The sequence below is a fragment of the Perissodus microlepis genome, chromosome 7, assembly GCF_051167445.1.
Source record: "Perissodus microlepis isolate ML-2025 ecotype Zambia chromosome 7, ASM5116744v1, whole genome shotgun sequence".
NCBI classification, from domain to species: Eukaryota; Metazoa; Chordata; class Actinopteri; order Cichliformes; family Cichlidae; genus Perissodus; species Perissodus microlepis.
In genome coordinates, this window is record NC_140467.1 from 20,751,963 (window position 1) to 20,764,856 (window position 12,894).

The 12,894-nt window shown below is 40.6% G+C and overlaps 1 protein-coding gene across 12 annotated transcripts in view; it reads left to right on the plus strand.

The window, feature by feature from the left end:
• Positions 1-12,894, plus strand: part of LOC146383002 (unconventional myosin-IXAa-like) — a 151,964-nt gene that overhangs the window by 85,562 nt on the left and 53,508 nt on the right. For 8 of the 12 annotated variants that reach the window (XM_084934072.1, XM_084934064.1, XM_084934065.1 and 5 more), the window contains 3 exons: positions 5,076-5,176; positions 5,936-6,062; positions 12,774-12,863. In XM_084934072.1, the coding sequence (XP_084790198.1) occupies positions 5,076-5,176; positions 5,936-6,062; positions 12,774-12,863 (318 nt within the window). The remainder of the gene's footprint in view (positions 1-5,075; positions 5,177-5,935; positions 6,063-12,773; positions 12,864-12,894) is intronic. The other 4 variants (XM_084934063.1, XM_084934073.1, XM_084934070.1 and 1 more) reach the window with 1 other exon arrangement.

Consider the following 12,894-nt stretch of genomic DNA (forward strand, 5'->3'; position numbering starts at 1 on the left):
GTTTTGCAGTTTTGGTTTGTTATCACCGAGCCACAAAAACTGCTGATATTGATAGCATTGATTGCTTACCACAGTAAGGAGGGAAAGGAGTAAGAAGAACCTTCAAGCACTCAAAAGTGTCGCTGATCCAAATGATACTAGTAACCATGTTCAAAACGAGAGGCAGACTTGCAGCAGCGACACTTTTCATCAATGTTAAACAAGCATTTGTGGTGAGGGCCTTCAAGTATGTTGACTAGGATGTAAATTTAACATAATTTCATGCTTCGCGGTAACATTAAAGATAGGGCAAGCGCTAACCTGAACAATTGGTAAAATACTCCTAAGTCTATTAGTCAGCTTGAGCAGTGGTCAATTAGCTTCACATCCTGAAACTTCCCTCTAGCTGTGTGGTCCGTTTTATGTGTGTTTGTGTGTGTTTTTGCCGTTTCATTGGTCTCTGAGCCTGCCCGCTGTCTTGCCAGCCTCCGCCTGAAGTGAGTAATGTTTGGTCAGTGGGATTTGTTGTGTTTGTTTAAAGGCCCCTGTATCTCCTAATGGGAGATTATGTTACTTAGACTTTGCTGGCGAGCAAACACTTGACATGAGAGTTGGTCAGTATAAATACGACCTGTGGACTTACTGTATTTCACTCTTGACTTTGGCTTTTTCAACTCTTTGTTTTTTAGCTCTGAAACATTTCTTTTTGTTATGAATGAAAACAAATATTTTGAGTATTCTCTAAAAAGCTCTCATTGGCGTTGTGAATCCCTATTAATTTTACAAGCTAATGGACTTTTCTCATACCACACCTGCAGAATATCCTTTACTTCATATCTTGCCTGGAGGCATTTAACGGCATAAAGTACAGCGATAGCACACATATATACTCAACTTGTTTTTGTCTTTAAATGGCTATAATCTGTTTCTGCACACCCATAACAAAGTCATGATAAAATAACGTGATATTTACAATCCCCATATATTATTACCTGCATGCCTGTATGTTGTCAGTACAAACAATGGCAGTAAGAAACATTGTTGTAAATATAGCTCTAGGTAACATTATTATTACTTTGAACTTCAGATCAAACTGTTGACCTTGAAGGTTAGGTCAGAGGTAAAACGTGACATATTTTAAGTCTTACTGTACTTTGTACATGTTGGCAATACACACCACACTACGAATCATACTTTAGTTTTAAGGCTTTTTTGTCAACCATAAGCTCAAACACCAGAAACATAAGCTCCTTGGCTGAGGTAGCATACTTAACAACTGCTTATAAGAAGAATCATTTAAGTCATGCTGAACATGTGGCTTTTGCTGCAGGAGTGGTTTGAGAAATTTCTGTTGAGGTTTTTGAGATACGATTTGTGTTCCTCTCTTCATTTGATTCATGCTGTGTCTCTGCATCATTTTCACCATTTACAGTAAATGTAAATGTTATGAAGCCACGTTAATTACTGTGCTATGCTTCTGAGGCCATTGGATTTTCAAGAAATTGGTGCAAACACGAGATCCTACAAGGATCCAAGAAGCCAGGTGTGAAACTATGAAGTTGTTGCTGAACTGGACCAGTTAGCAATCTTCCATGAAATTGGTTTCACTTAAGTGTAGCTTTTTTAATCTTAGATTTAATAGACTGTTTTTAATTAGATTTCTTTCTTTTATTATATTTTTTGCAAGGAAGGCAAAAAGGCATACTGTTAGGCCCTAACCTCTGTACACCATCACCAATTTTACATCAAACCATCAACATGTGATTGAAGTTTGGACTTAACTCAAGGGTTTAACCAAAGTTTTGTAGTAACTGTTTAGGAATTACAGCCATTTTTATTCATAGTCCCCCATTTTCAGAGGCAGAAATTGCAAAGGGAAATTGGAAAATTGACTGAAAAGCGGTTTCATGGCCTGTTCCCTCTTTATTTCATGAAGCAGATAAAAGATCTGTAGTTAATTCCAAGTGTTAATCTAGCGTTAGGTAGCTGTTCATTGGACCTTTGAATGTCAGTGATGGCGTGAGGAAGGCCGTCATTAGCCAGGAAAAAAACAGAAAAAAAAAATCAGAAAAACATAACAAACTTTACGAAGAGTGACTGCACCGGCCAGCTCAGCAGTACCAAAAGTGCTGAAAGCCCACAAAGGACTAAAGTGCACGATCGCAGAATTCTTTGCATGGTAATGAAACCAAGAAAAGAATGTGGTGATATACAGAGGTAATGTTACACAAAATGTGCCAAAGTCCAAATACTTAGAGAAGCTGACTGTCTTTTTCATTATGATCCATTACTTTGAAGCTTTGCTTTAGTAAATGGCTCCTTTCTGTTATTACTTTCTCGCACAATCCTCCCATCTCACTGTTTGCTGACACACTGTCTCTCCCAGAGGTCATTGAATGACCTCATGAGAGACCCCACCACCCAAGGAGATGATGTCAGTGTCTACACACACACACACACACACACACACAGAAAGAGTGGCAGCTTTTGACAGCTGCCTGATGACCTGACCAACCCTCTGGGCCTGTTTGGCCTCTGACCTCTACCACTGGTCAATGTGTGCTGCAGTAAATAGAGACGCACTTTGAGCAGTGACAAGTGTATACAGATTCCAGATGCAGCGTCTGGGGCTAAAAATACCACTTAAACAATGAATGTGAATGAAAAATCTGAGTATTTAACTAAAGATCCTAAAGACCAAACATTTTCTGGATGTTTGCATTTGATGTGTGCAGTCTGGTGTTTGGTTCTGGGTCTCGGTGGCTGCTGGTTTGCATTTTGCACTTGTTTGGATATCTCTGGTTTTTGGCTGTGTGGAATGTCTAGAGATGGGTTGGCATGCTGATGTTTTTTGCACGGCTGGTCCATGGCATAAATCTTGACTAAAGTCATGGTAAATAACAGGAAAGCCTTGACTGGACGCACGTTCGGTTTTAACAGAATCCTCGAGCGATCTGTTAAAAAGCTTCATGTGCACAGTCAGCAGGGTTCCCGGCTTGATTTAATGCACCAGAACTGCTGCAACTGGCCTGAAATTACAATTTCAAGCTCTGAAGTGAAAATAGACTCTTTGTTTAAAATAAGTAAGAACAGATTGTTTCTTAATCATCACTTTACTGCACTCAACAATCCCTTGTTCTTTTCTCGACTTTTGTCCGAGCACCACGAGCTAAGGTTTTGGTTTTCAACCCAAGTATTCCATTGCAATTGCCAAAATTGATCTCTTTATTTTCTCAACTTCCTTCAACGTATCACATTGTGCTGTTTGGCGCCGATTTAAAACATACCCGGCAATTTGAAAACTGGCTTTTCCTGGGTCTCGATGTAGCTCGAGAAGCCTCAAAACCCCTTTGTTGCAATTGGAGAAGCTCACTGTAGAAATGCGCTGATTGTTGGCTCTGCAGTTCCTGACAAGTTCGAAGCCAAAGGAAAACAATGGAGAAGCAGATGAGCGTTGAATGGTAAAGGGTACAAGAGGCAGATCCAGAGTGTGGATTATGGGTTCCTGTGTCTTCTCTCGCCGGCCGGTCACTGTGGTATGTGCTAATTATGTGCCTGAGAGAGGCTCGCTGCTGGAGCAGAGACACGCCGACTGACTGGAGGGCTCGAAGAGACAAACACACGCTATGATTGTATACGTACACATCCTCACGCCGCTCATTCCTTTGCTTTACTCATTAATTGTTAAAACACTTTCAAACACTGTGCGATGGCTCATGATTACACAGGAATGTACTTGTGTTCACTTCGCAGAGTTTCCCCCTTCAACAGCTGAAATAAACCCTGTAAACTGTATTTTTTTTTTTACATTCATTACACAAAGGAATGTGCAGTTTCTATAAATAATTGCTGTTAGTTGCTTAGCTGAGTCTGATGACCATGATTATAAAACAGTTTAAAGTTCAGTTTCTACATTGTGGTCCAACCCAGTGAATGTGCTTTTCTCATAATTAACTGCCATGTGTCACATAAACTCATGTTAGACTTGACTTATGAATCTAAAGATGCAAGATTCAACTTGAGGGAAGCTATAAAAGACTGATGGGATATTGTCGTCACCCTGCTGGGCGGGCAGGCAGGAGGCCGGGCGAGATGGACACCCAAGTTTGCGAATGTGAGAACTCGAGAATGAAGAGACATAGGACTACTACTGAAAATCTCGGACGAGCTCAAATCTGAGTAACCTCGGCCTCAAGTTCAGGGGTCAGAGGTTGCGTTTTCTGAAAATCTTATGAATCTGATAACTTGAGAATGAAGTGACGCAGGAGTTTCAAATTTATACCATAGGTGCATTTACTAGGAGGCTGAGGGTCAAACTGGCTGCTGCCATTATTTTCTATTTCCTAGGGGTGGTCTTTTGCTGCTAAACCTCATCTGCTTCAATGCTCGACGTGATGCTCTGTCTGGCCTTTTTTCTCTTATGGCTAGCATCAACATTTTGGCACAGAAAAATGCTGCTCAATGGATATTTTCTTTTCTGACCATTCTCTGTAACCCTAGAGATGATTCTGTGCTAAAATCCCAAAAGAGCAGCAGTTTTTTTTTTTTATTATGCAGCAACAGTCATGCTGCGTTTGAAGGCACTTACATAAAAATTAAGTCTCTGTCGCATTTTGATTTATTGAATTGCTGCTTTGTTATTGGCTGTTTTTACAAGTAGTTGAACTGGTGTACCTAATGAAGTGTCCAATAAGTTTATAAATAGAGCACATTAGTAAGACACAAATATCTAATATTTTAATCTTTGACTTTTTGCACATACGTTAGAAAATTGCAATAATTCATAATTATTTTAATTGCATTTTTAGAAAAAGCACTTAAAATAAATCTCATCAGGAGAGCTGAGGTCTTGTTATTGGGGTTCAGTGTTATTTTGCAACTTTCTTTGATAATTTGAGGAAATCGGGCACATTTTATATTAGAAGTTCTGTGGGGAAACCCTGCTTAGTGTCACAAAAAGACAGCATGCTGTCTTTTGGCTTCTGGTACACACTTTAATAACACATACAATATAAAGAATCTTGTTTTTGTTGAATTTATGTGCTTTGTAGTGATTATGTGTTCCTCTGTTTTTGTGTGTTTCCACCTGACACCAGCAGGACTGCTTCACAGTGGAAGGAGAAGATCTAAAACACGACTTTGAGCGGCTGCAGCTGGCTATGGAGATGGTTGGCTTCCTGCCCACAACACGCAAACAGTAAGATTAGCTGCATGGCTACAACCATTAGCTTGTAACCTGTTCTTGTGTAAAACTGAGTAAGATTAAAGAACTACAAGCCAACAGTCAGAGTCTGAACGTTTTTAGAAACTTATCTCAGTACTTTTTTATTTTATTTTATTTATTTATTTTTGAAGAAACCTATGCACTGGACAAAAAACAGGGAATTGTCTAGCTATGATAATGTTAGCAGACTAAAGCAAACTAGCGCTCCCTCAGTACCCCTGCTCCTCACGTGATGTTTTCACCACAAAACATTTTTATTCTCTCACAAGGTGCTTCAGCTTGTCTCAGCAGCTCAGGGCATGTTGTGCTTCTTGTTTACTTTTTTACAGTCTTTCTAAGATTTAAATCACTAACTGAACTAACTGTTAGCTAAAAAAAATTATTGCAAAGCGTAACTTTTTAGCTTTAGCTGAAAAAAGAAGCGTGTATTCTTATCTTACTCTTGAAAAGAAAGCATATAAATTATATAATAAAATATATAAAAAATAAATGCATTTTCCCAAATTTCCCAAAACTATTTCTACAGGGCTTCATATTAATACCTATGTTTTATAAACCACAGTTCTTGGAAATTAGTCGATAGGATTAATTACTTCAGTTTTTCAGTCCCTGCAATATGTATTTAAGTATAAATACGTTTTCATGATGCCCTAATAGCCACTGTAAAGCCTGCTCAGTAAGAAGGTGGAATTTGTTGATGTTATAAAGAAAAGTACCTTTGTTCCTTGTCAGGATTTTCTCCCTGCTGTCAGCCATCCTCCACCTGGGAAACATCCGCTACAAGAAGAAGACCTACAGGGATGATTCCATCGATATCTGCAACCCAGAGGTCCTGCCCATCGTCTCAGAGCTGCTAGAGGTGAGCGGCATGGTGCAGATCGTGACATCTATCCACCAGCACTGAATCAGCAGCATTAAAGTTGATTTGGCAGACATGAGTTTATGCTTTGAATCAATAAATGTCACAGAGCTGTGTATATCCAACATTGCTCTGTGAAAATCAAATGGAAAAATTGCACATTAAGATATCTGAGGAATTTATGGTGCTGACTTTAGGCTGAAATGCAAAACTCTTGATACTTTGAAGGGTAATAAAAAAATGAAGAATTGGAGCAGAACTTTACCACAGGACTTGTTTGTTCTCCCGAAATTCCTTCTTTGCCGTTTTTTTATTCACACAGACTTCATGAACTTTAAAAATAAGTAACATCCACTCGAGCAAATAGGCGTTTTTCTATGCTCTGTTTTTGTTGAAAGCTGTGAGAAAAATGTGATTCCTCCCACAATGTGGGTTTTACAAAAAGCCTTTTAGAGAGCTGAGGATATAGGTATACAAGCACAGCTTGTGGTGACAGCGGAAGTTAAGAGGTGCTTCAGGTCCCAAAGAGCCGTCCACCCATCCAGTACTTTCACAAAGTACTGTTTGTGTAGAGGTTATTTTCAGAGCTCTTATCCTGGTCTGTTGTTGCTCTCCCACCAGGAACAATGAGTCCCTGTTACTGTCCCAATTTTAACTGCAAAGTTTAATCATATTTAAGTTATTGTAGGAGCATTTTAAATACAGATAAAAGCTTTGTTAAGGGTCATTGTGATTCATTTGTTTGTTAACAACTGTTGTTCCTTAATTACGCTCCCTTTTAAAAAACAAAAAACGGTTGTTTTTGGCTTGTTTTGTCATTTCTTCAGCATTACACTCGGGCCATTTGTTTTCATACTGGGAGCACATTGTCTCTGAAGATGAAGTTCAAGTAGAGTTCATCCAGCCTTTGATTTCAGCAATTATATTGCAGACTGTTGCAGTAAAACTCAGACTAATAATAGAATCAAGAATAACATTAGTTCACGCCAGGCAGAAGTCAAGCTCTGCAGCAGTCGCTGCAGTCCAGCTGATCTCAGTCCCAGCCATATCAGCTGGTGGCTCAGCTGACATCCACCTCAGCATCCAGCTGGCAAATGTTATGTTAGGATCTACTGTCTAACCTGTTTATAGTTGCTGTGCATGTGCAAGCCACTTTCACCCAAGCTCTTCCTTCTGTTGGTAGCTCCACCCATCCTGTGTTTTCAACATATGCATATGGAAGGGCGTTATAGAACAAAGGAAGTCACTCTTATTTTGACTGTAGTGGCTCTGAGTAAACTACACTTTTGGTGTTAAACAAAGCAGTTGAATGTTTGTTTGTTATTCCTCCTTTTTGTAATCTAATGACTGAGATATTTTATAACCATCTTTTTGTTTTGTTAACATTTAATAATGTAAAATTAACACATTTTAAAAGATGCTCTTGTGTGCATACACAGACTGTATAAGAAAGATAGCACCCACTAATTTGCAGGTGCGCTTTTAAAATCCCAACTTCAAAAGCAGAGCATCATGATCGTTACCATCTTGTTTCTTAGGAACCACATGTGACCATACAGTATGTTGTCAGCTAAGGCGAGCTAGCTTGGTTAGAAAGGTTCGTCCATAAACTACATCGCCCAGACGTAGATGCCTACTAAACAGTGCTAACCTTTAGCAACATTTGAGTGCGGGTGAAGCCTGTTACTCTGCTGCGGGCTCTTTCACTCACCTGTTCAGTACTGCATGACTTTAAGCGTCTGTGGAATTTCAACTGCTGGTGACTCTTTAACTATCCTGGGGAAAATAGAGACCTGCAAAAACATTTACTGGCAGGGTTTATGTGCCACACAGTGTTTATAAGTTTATGAAGTTGAGCTGCATTTGGACTCATTCTTGACGTTGAAATCAGACCACAGACACACACAAACATGCACACACACATACATAGAAAGGACAGCTGAAATACCCACATGCTGCTTGGACGTGTCATTTCCCAGTCCCTGTTACAAACTGCAACAATTAGCCGGATGCGCTTGTTGAGTCGGTGACAAAACAATGTCCGAAGTGTGCCGGAGACTCCTGTCAACAGCGCAGTGGGGATGTTATGACTGTGGAGTGTTCGCCTGTAACATCCAGGCTGGTCTCTTTGTTTCCCCCAGGGATCCAGAGTGGCAGTGCGGCGAGTTGAGCCACATGTAGGCCACATGCTCGGGGGTCAGTTTTTTAAGTTCAAGTTTATTTGGATGTCTGTTATTTGATGCAGAGCCTCTGGCTGTCTGTCTCTTGGGTCTTATAAAATATTCTTAAAAAGCCATGAAGAAAGAGAAGGAAAGAAAGAAAGCACAGTGCTGACCTGAAAGAAGGGGTCATAATGAATCCCTGTTTTGAGTGGATCTTAAGCATTAACATTTGTGGTGAGATGCAATCTTTTGGTTGGATGATGGGAAAATATTATCATTCATTATGTGACCATTGAATCAGGTAGGCAGAGAAGTTTAAAGACTGTGACAGATTAGGTGATCTAAGAGTTTACGTTTAAATACTACTTGTAGTGTTATTTAATGTACACAGTCTAGAAAACTAGCAGGACCTGCTGGGAATCAAGATTGAGTTTAAATATTTACCCTTTGAAGCTTGGCAGTAGAACTACAAGCTCCTTGATGTGCCTATGATTTAGATATAGATATACTGAATTAGTATGACCTATGCAAATTGGTGATGTTGTTTCATCCTTGCAAACTTAGCTTTATGCTAAGAATCTGAATGAGTGTCTAGACTACAGACAGGCACCATCAAAACTCGTTAGCACTTATGTTTTATTGATGGTGCATGGTTTTACTTTAAGGCACTGTGTGAGAGAGTCTGTTAAATGGCTAAAAAGGTTGTTCGGGTCAGCTGAAGAGAGTCTCATGTTGAGTCATGTGAGGCTAGGACTGCTTGAAGGCAAACTCTGGCTCTAAATGAGTCCTAATTTGCATGAATGTCCAGCGTTTGATGTGTAAAATGGTTTCGGACAGGATGAGGTATGTTTACTGCTGCACTCACTGCTGCTGTGGCATATTAATGCAAAGCACCTTTCAAAGAGAACCGAGTGTGGATTGATACACAAATGGGAATAAAGCCAAGTGCCACTTCCTGTTTCCTGTGGAGGTGAAACAGGAAGAGGAAGTAGAGCTTGTACAGGCTGATGTACAGTTGACAGACTGGATCCTCTGAGGTCTGGAGTTGAGTGATTTGACCTAACCAGAAACATTTCTGTCCAAACTGGAAACCAGCTTACAGAGAGAAGCTTTCTGTCTGAATAAATGTGCTGAAGCCTGAAACTGCTGATGGTAATTGAATGCTAAAAACAGTTTTTCTTTTGTCTATTTTTTTCTTTTTTTTCTTTATTTTAGACATTTGCTATTTATTTTGCTTTTTAATTGCTGCATTTAGTTTTGAATATGAAAACCAGCTGTCTAACGTTTGCGTTCTGCCCTTACAATAACCAGATGCCACAGTTTATTCTTATATCTGATGTTAACTTACTAACAGCATCACATATTAATCCACTCTGGACATTTACGATAAGAGGATAGATATCTTTTATTGACTCCAGTAGGGAAACTCATTCTCTGCATTTAACTCATCCTTCTGTAAGTACAAAGAGCAGTGGGATCAACTCCAGATGTAAGCTATTGTCTTGGTCGCAGTAACAGAAGACTCAACCTTGAATGCTTTTGCTGGCAGGCAAACCTGGGGCTCCTGGAGGAAACTGCAAACTGCAAACAGAGGGGCCCTGTAAGCATCCAGGACCCTTTTTCAAACCCAAAGTAGCTATCGTGTTGTTTTGGGTTTTGATATGTAATAAAAAGATCTCCATTAGGACACAGACGGGCTACCAGGTGTCACTTTTAGCCCAGTTCAAACGATCTTTGAACCATGATAGTGTGTCTGCATAGGAGAAAACGTATGTGAGATGCATGGCACTGCGTTACTGTGTGTTTCTCCAGGCATTTGATTACAAAGAGTGAAGCATTTTGGGTATCCAACAATGTGTGCAATCTTTCAATAAACAGCACGTAGCTTGATGGGGAGGACTCTCTGTGTAGGTTAAAGTGGACCTGGACAGATCAAAAAAGGCTGCAGCTTCTTAAATTGTGTCTTGTCAGCAGGATGCTGAAGTACCAATAATAGTCCAGTTACCACAGACTGGTTGGTTCACACATTTTTGACACTGCCCACAACAGGTTGACGATGGTCTACAAAGCTTTGCATATTATTAACGTAAAATCACACCGTCAATTTAGACATTAATGGTGATAAATAATGTTGACAGGGAAAGCCTAAAGTCCTTTCAAAACAGACCTGGGCGTTATACGGCCTCCTGACCACCTCCTGCCCCGTGAGTGTCCCTGACCAGCCCACCACACATCAACAGGAAGTCAGGACTCAAACCTAAATCTTGCAGTTGTCTTGTTTCGGTTGCCAATTACTCTTTCATACACCCCCCCCCCCCCCCCATCAATAATTCCGTTTCAGGGTGAAATCACAATATAACTTTGTTGCTTTTATTTTGAAGGCTACTGAAAGTTTTCTTTACACTCATGCATCTGCAGCCTCACTGTGGAAGCAATGGAACTGACGTTCATGAGAAGTGTGTTTTCTAGCCCCAACAGGCTTCAGCTGACACACAAAAAAGATAGATTGATGCCGAATGCAGAGTTTTTAACAACACATAAACCGCTAAGTATTCGTTTACTGAAGTCAGAGATAAAGCCATCTGCTTGGTTTGTGGAGAGCAGATTACCGTGTTTAAGGATTACAATTTGAATTATCATTATGAGATTAAACATTCAGAGAAATACAAGAACTTGACCGATGCAGAGTGGAAACAGACATTTGAACCTTTACTAGCAAAGCTGCTATGGAGTATGATGCTAGAGTATAGGACCTGAGAGCAGGAGTTTGAGGGTTTTGGGAGAAGAATGGCAGATTTGAGAGAGAATAGAAGGCACACTTACCTGTGGCTCTACTACAGTAACAGGTGGATATGCCCACCACCTCACAGCTGAAACTTGTGTGAACCTCTACTGTGCAGATGCAATATCACTGGCTCATATTTTCCTATAGAGTTCTATTCAGGATTCTTTGTGTGCAATGTCTCTGGAAAACCGTCATGCTCAGATCAGGCGGCTCTGCTGCGTTTGCTTTTACTTTTTGTCCTCACTAGGATCTAAAGGTGCTCCAAAAAAATGGCTGACTTCAGTTCAGAATCACTGGCCCCAAACTGGTGCTTACAAACTTCTGATTATTAGAGTATTAAGATCTGTGATCATGACAGGGCATCGCGCCTGTCACCAAGCAACTAATACATGGAAATGTACCAGTTAAAGACCAATCACTGAGCTGCAGAATAGGCTTTGCTCTTTGTGGAGGGATTACCAGGCAGTGTGAAATGAGGTCTGATTATGCCCCCCGCTCCCCACCAACCCACTCACTGCAGAGTTGACTTGTCCTGCCCCCCCCCCCAAATTTATGTCAAAGCATTTACAAAAGAGGCCACTGACAAAAATAGATCCATAATGGTATTAACTATAACATTGACACCCTTGCTCTTTAAACATGAAGACATCAGGCAGCCTTGCGATGGCTTGTTCTCACATGTATACACACACACACACACACACACACACGCGCACACACACACACAGTCTCAGGAGCAGCTGTTCGGCCCACGCCCATAATCCCTGTAGATGGAGGAGATGTGTGCAGTGACATCTGCTTCTCCCAGTGTGGCCCTGTCATCGCTGGTTTGTCTGGGGCCATTTTTAGAGTGTGCACAAACTCAAATGGAAAGTCATATAGTACTGTGCTGAATATCATGTGTGCTGCTTTTGTGTCAGCTACGTTGGTTAAAAGCGGCAGAGATGTCAGAGTTAAGGTCAGCTAAATACATACAGACACTATGTGACAAACACTACAACTGAATCAAACAATCATCTGCGTATAGGTAATAGAACCAAATGGGATTGTCTGTTTTGGACTTTCTGACATTTCATCAAATGAGTGAAAGAGTACCGATTGGGTAAACTTATGAATTAGCTGCATAGTGATGCAGCGGTTAGCTTTGTAACCTCACAGCAAGAAGGTCATCAGTTTGAACCTCCCAGCCAGCTGGAGCTGAGTGTGTATGTTCTCCCTGAGCCTGTGTGGGTTTCCTCTGGGTACTCCAGTTTCCTCCCACAGTCCAAAGACACCGCTGGTTCCAAACTGTCCGCGGTTGTATGAATGCTGTGTGAATGTATGGTATAATGTGGCTTTAAATGGCTGTAATAGATACCACGAGGGACATATTGGTGAAACATGCATAATGACTAAGTTTCAAAGGCCTTTATTCTGTGTACCTAGTGCAACCTCACTGTGGGAACTGTAGGATACATAGTTAGTCACCATATCTCTGCTCCCATATCTTTGCAATCTGTCTCCTGTAAATCTCCCCAGCTTTGCTGAATGTGTTATTTCATTAGTCTCCTAATCAATGTTATCACCATCATTGCCTGTAAAATAAACAGTAAATCTCATTTCAGGTTACATTTTACTGATAGAGTAGAAGTGATCCTGTGTTATAGCTATTGTGGGTGATATCCCTTTGTCATCACAGATTATTTGTTTATAAGTCCAGGAGTGAGTGCCCTGATGTCTTCCTTGAAAATGACACTTTTATTCTTGCTTTTCTTTTGTGCACAGGTGAAGGAGGAGATGCTTCTTGAAGCACTGACAACCAGGAAGACGGTGACTGTTGGAGAAAGGCTCATAGTGCCCTACAAGCTTGCAGAGGTAACCGCACCAGAGTGAGACACGTGCCCCA